Source organism: Seriola lalandi, unplaced genomic scaffold (assembly GCF_002814215.2).
Source record: "Seriola lalandi dorsalis isolate HSWRI2012SDOR001 ecotype SW California unplaced genomic scaffold, Sedor1 jcf7180002054538, whole genome shotgun sequence".
Lineage (NCBI taxonomy): Eukaryota > Metazoa > Chordata > Actinopteri > Carangiformes > Carangidae > Seriola > Seriola lalandi.
The window spans coordinates 135,860-140,223 of record NW_019525091.1 but is presented as its reverse complement, the minus strand read 5'-3'; the positions used below and the strand labels follow the sequence as shown (position 1 = coordinate 140,223).

Here is a 4,364-nt window from a genome sequence, read left to right as displayed (position 1 = left end):
GAGAGAGAGAGAGAGAGAGAGAGAGAGAGAGAGAGAGAGAGAGAACGGCACCCCAAGTGCAGCCTTGTGAAGTCCCTCATAGTTTTGACGCAGGCGTTGAAAATCAGTCTGCACGCAGAAGCACCTTGGTTCAGTAGAATACAGAATGCATGCAATACAGAGGAGCTGACAAACACCTGCATACTTATGTACTACTTTACTGCATCCTTGTGTACTCATGTACTTGTTTGAAAGGGTTGGCCACTGTACAGAAATGTGACAAGTTACACACCAGTTTATACGTAAATATTTCTGTTCCCGTGTTGGCTGTCTTTTTTTCATCCCTTTCCATTTCAATTTCTCTGTACAATGTGTTTCTTTTTTTCTTCTTGTGACCAATCTGCTAATAAATTGTGAGGACGTGTCTCGTCCACTCACCCGTGCCCAAATAACATCTTGGTTCTTTTGATTTCTTTTTGGTGTTCAGGTCTGTTCAGTCACAAAACATCTGACTAGAATTCAGTATTTCAAGTTGCAAGACAAAGCTTTTACTGGTTTTTATATTTGATATTTTATTCAAGTAAGTGAAGCATTTTGGCTTGATTTCCCATCAGCCATCACTTCCTAACACCATGGCGACACAAAAGTAAAACTGATTTGTCTTTTAAACAATTGGCCTTTGAGATCTACGGCAGCTGAAAGTTTTATTTTCTGTATTGAGCGAGTTTTGTTTAGGAGTAAGTTTACTTGTTTGTGTGATTAAAAACAGTTGTACCAGGTTGGGAAGTTCTAACAGAAACTTCAGGTTGTGGATGGTGAAGTTTTCTCCTTTGACGGATAAACAAGTGTTTTTTTTTTTTTTTTTTTTTTTAAGAAAAGCAATGTGACTGGTGGAAACATGAAAGTGTTTTTTTGAATTCTGGGATCCAGTAGACAAAAAAAGATGGTTTAATGTTATGAGTAATAACGATGCACTGTTTGTTTTGGTGGTACTACTAAACAATTTGTGATTTAGGTAAGGTGTGTATCAGTTTTGTTTTCTTTTAAAATTGTCTATGGCTTGAGATTGGACTGTTGTATGTTTGAAACTGATTATTTATTTAGGAGGAAATTGAATGGAGATACTTTTTTCATAATATGAAAGTAATCAAAAGCTTTTAAGTCGAAGTCTACTCTATGAAATATGCACAGATTAACTGTCAGGATTGTAGAAGTGTACATATTTTACAGTCTCAATCTTTGAGCATGTTTTTGTTTTTCCTTCAGTAACTTAGTCGAGATTTTTCTTTGGGTTACTGTTCCAAGACAAAATACTCCAGTTATCAGTCTTACTTTTCTGAAGTTTGTCAGAAATATAAACGCCTCTGTACTTGACTCCATCATTTCATCTGAACATCTGTACATAAATAAACTGAGACATGTTCATCTTCTCACTGACTGGGCACATTTTATTTACAGATTGTCATTTTAGTTCCTGCTGAACTCATTCAGGTCAAGGAACGAGGACGTTTTCACACGACTTGAAATGAGAATGCTGACATTACTGAAAATGTATTAAAAATATACAGTATATAGGAATATATAGGAAAAAGTGATCTTTTAATTTTTTTATACTCTTTTATTTTTGGAACTGTTTGATCATCGTTAATGAATATCAATACTAATCATCATGTCATTCAGTGGACAACAGGCCCGTTTAGTTGAGTTTGATTTTTGTTGATTTAGTTATTTTCGAAAGTGTTCACAGGAAGTAAATGTATGCTTTGGGTCTGTCTTTACACTTGAACTGATGATACATTGCCCTCTGGTGGTCACACCTCGTTATTACACTGTGTCTTCTTTAAAAGCTGCGATTGAACAACGTCACAGTCCCTGGCCGTTAGAAATGATAAAACCTCTGTTATTTAACCTTCCCGTTTCTATATCGTTTTTCCTCTGTTTTACCTCAGTCAATGTGTTTTAAAGCTACACCACCAGCCTCAATTATTATTGTTTATTTATTATTAACTGTTATTATTATTATTTTCACCAATGAGCTACTGGTCACATGAATTTACCCTAGGGGATAAATAAGTATCAGAATCCACGGTATTTTGGCGCCATCCAGTGGACAAAGGCGGAAACTGCAACAACACGGGAGAAAAAGCAACATGGCGGCGGCTGCCACCAGACTGATATCAAGGTTAACATTGGTGACTGGTAAGTTTTCATTTGAACGTGCATCGCCAATTTGATTCGGTACGTATCTAAGCTGTCGGGGTGTCGCCGTTTCTTTTTAAATGATGTTTTAAACATTTTGGTTTCCGTGTCAGTCCCGGCGAGTTTCACCCATTTAAACCAACAAGCCAAGTACAACTGATGATTAATAATTAAACTTTAACTCTACGTAAAGCTTGTTTTTCTGATCGACACTATGGTTATAGAGCTTTTTGGGTTGTGGCAAGTGGAATCTTTGGTCCTGATCAGTGACTATCAACACGACATGAATCAAAGTTGAATGAATAATTTGGACGAAAAATGAAAGTACAACTGCCGATATTACTATGATGATGTTCATAAATATGTAATAGTAATATTAATCAGAACTGCGCCTCATAATTATATCGAATTATTATTGATTAATCTGTCTATTTCCCCCTGGATTCTCCGGATGGTTTTATGTATAAAATGGCTATAAATTGTGAAAAATGTCAGTTGTTATCGGCCCTGGCAGGAGTGTCAGCAGCAAACCACAGCTGCCTCTGCAGGAGCCGCCTCACTGTCTCAAGGCCTGTAAGATTTAATGCAGTAGCTGTTCCACAGAGACCTAGGGCCTCACACTGACCTTTCACCCTGAGTCAGTCATTCATTATGTGGGCAAGAGAAAATTCCCTCACAGAAACATGCAGTCAGTCAGTCAGTCGCTTCAACGTTGTCACTAATGTATTAAACCGTTTCACCAGAGCTTCAGACTAAGACGCCAAATGTTTGGATGTTTTGATAAAAACCTGAGTGACTTTAGAAAAAGAGAGTCAAAATGTTCAGACACAACACTGTCCTGAAGTTCCAACAGTAACATGTTGGAAACATAACTGTATTCTGTTTCAACATTGCTTTGGTGATCAAACTTAGAACATAGCATCAGTTACAGTAAATTCACACTACATATAGTATATATATGTATATATACTATATGTCCTCTAGTGGGACCTGTGCTCACAGCCCAGCACCCTGCAGCTCGACTGGCATTTGCCAGATACACACTGAGCACATGTGACAGGCGTGAAAGAGTCTGGAGACGCCGTGGTGAACATTATGCTGCCCGTAACATCATCCAGCATGAGCAGTTTGGTGGTGGGTCAGTGATGGTCTGAGGAGGCAGATCGTTGGAGGGTCGCACAGACCTCCATGTCACAGCCAGCTGTAGCCCTGACTGCTGTTGGGTACCGGGATGAAATCCTCAGAGCGGTTGTCAGACCTCACGCTGGTGTAGGGATGACGAGGGCATTGATGCCACTGACTGGCCCTCACGTTCCCCTGACCTAAACCCAACTGAGCACCTATGGGACGTTATGTATCGGTGAATCCGAAGTACCGTCACAGACTGTCCAGGAGCTCACTGACGCCCTGATCCAGGTCTGGGAGGAGATCCCCCAGGACACCATCCTCCGACTCATCAGGAGCACGCCCAGACGTTGTCAGGAGTGTATACAGGCACGCGGGGTCATACACAGAGCTGGATCAGCCTGTGGTTTCAATTTTTTACCTGATTGTGAATCCAGCCCTCACTGGGTTTCCATTTACCGTTGTTACGTCATTTTGTTCTTAACAAATTATACAATGAACATCAGTGAAGAACTTCAACTTGAATAATTGGTTCATCAAGATCCGATGTGTGATTTAAGAGTTCCCTTAATTTTTTTGAGCGGTGTGTAGGCTATATGTAATATTAATCAGAACTGCAACTCAATTATTTATTATTATTATTATTATTATTATTATTATTATTATTATTATTATTATTATTATTATTATTATTATTGATCTGTTTATTTCCCCTGGGTTCTCTGGATGGGTTTGTGTATAAAAAGGCTGAAAATAGCATCTAAATCCTCAAATGTCTCTAAAACCCACAAATATTCACTTTACAATTGTACAATCATCACATCTGAATTTTCAGCATTTTTGTTTGTTAAATGACAAAAATTATCAAAATATTCTCAGATGAATCATTATCTTGTTTGAGTGCACTTTATTATTTAGTGCAAATGAATGATAGTGCACGTGGCGGCCTGAACCTTCTGTGCTGATGGCGGCAACTAGTAAAATGAAAACATCTGCAGCTCAGGTTTTGTTTGAGACAGACACACACACACACACACACACACACACACACACACACACAC

The 4,364-nt window shown here is 38.7% G+C and overlaps 1 protein-coding gene across 2 annotated transcripts in view; it reads left to right on the top strand.

Moving 5' to 3' along the window:
* Positions 1-2,081: 2,081 nt before the first annotated feature.
* The window catches only part of hsd17b8 (hydroxysteroid (17-beta) dehydrogenase 8), a 6,041-nt gene continuing 3,758 nt past the window's right edge, over positions 2,082-4,364 (top strand). For both annotated transcript variants that reach the window (XM_023414656.2, XM_023414657.2), the window contains exon 1: positions 2,082-2,178. In XM_023414656.2, coding sequence (XP_023270424.1) covers positions 2,130-2,178 — 49 coding nt within the window. In that variant the 5' untranslated portion in view covers positions 2,082-2,129. The remainder of the gene's footprint in view (positions 2,179-4,364) is intronic.